The following is a 1,108-nucleotide window of genomic DNA, read 5'->3' on the forward strand; positions in this document are numbered from 1 at the left end:
AGGTTAATATGCTATTCATGCCAAGTAATATTAATTAATAGTTAAAATAGTTATGCTATTAATTAATATTACTTGGCGTGAATAGCATATTAATCTATATTAAGAAATGGAAACTGCGAAAAACCTCTTCTAGTTTTAACTATTAATTAATATTACATTCAGTTATTTCCACTCACCTTTTCAAAACCAGGTTCATTAAAATAGGGATTTTCATTCATAAGTGACTGAATAGAAATTAAAACACTTGATAAACTTTGGGCAGGACTCCATGCAGGACCAGCCCAAGTTCTAAAAATAAATATATATTGTTATATAAAAAGTTTAAATAAACACATAATAATATTAATTTTTCAAGGAATTTATAAAATGAGTTATAAAAAAGTCTTTACCCTAGAATACTTAAACAGACTTTTCCATTCTTATATAAATTTGGATTGAATCTAATCTTTCCTTCACCAGTAGTCATCAACTTCACCCTTGGAGGATGTATTGGATAATCTGGTGGACATCGAATCAAAAAATAGAAAAATCCTCCTTCATATGGAGTTTCAAATGGACCTGTAATCAATGCATGAACCTAAAAAATAAAAAATAAATTTTAAATAAATCAAAACTAATGTTTGAATTTAAATTCAAATTCTATGTTGATTTCAATTTACATTCCATTTAAAAGAAAGCAGAAAACCTGAAGCAGAGCTCAGAAGGAACCCAAAAATGTTTGCTTACATTTATCTGTGAATTTTATTGCTGAGCACCTGGAGGTTTTGTAGGTGTGTTATACTATTTTGATTAATCCAGTGTGAAAGTATTTGAATTATTTTACCAGTTTTAAATAAATAAAGAACTTACTGGATAATGTATAACTAAAAAACACAACACCTTATTAATCCCAGCAATATTTAATAAGATAATAACGTTTTTGACTGTTTTAAACTGTAGTTTAACTGATAAAGGCTGTTTAAAACAGTCAAAAACGTTATTATCTTATTAAATATTGCTGGGATTAATAAGGTGTTGTATTTTTTAGTTTTACCAGTTTTATCTAATTAAACAAAATTTCAGCAATATTTGATGAAATCTTAGAATTTGCATGCTTTCAATATTAATG

The 1,108-nt window shown here is 26.6% G+C and overlaps 1 protein-coding gene across 1 annotated transcript; it reads right to left on the minus strand.

Annotated features, from left to right (window-relative positions):
• Positions 1-158: 158 nt before the first annotated feature.
• On the minus strand, positions 159-577 carry LOC111617598 (ubiquitin-conjugating enzyme E2 Z-like; the record flags this gene model as incomplete). Its single annotated transcript, XM_023358877.1, has 2 exons — positions 159-288; positions 390-577. Coding segments are annotated over 2 exons (318 nt in total), but the record flags the coding sequence as incomplete, so codon positions are not given.
• Between the last annotated feature and the right edge of the window lie 531 nt (positions 578-1,108).

The sequence above is a fragment of the Centruroides sculpturatus genome, unplaced genomic scaffold, assembly GCF_000671375.1.
Source record: "Centruroides sculpturatus isolate CEXI.00-Female unplaced genomic scaffold, Cexi_2.0 scaffold7991, whole genome shotgun sequence".
Taxonomy (NCBI): Eukaryota; Metazoa; Arthropoda; class Arachnida; order Scorpiones; family Buthidae; genus Centruroides; species Centruroides sculpturatus.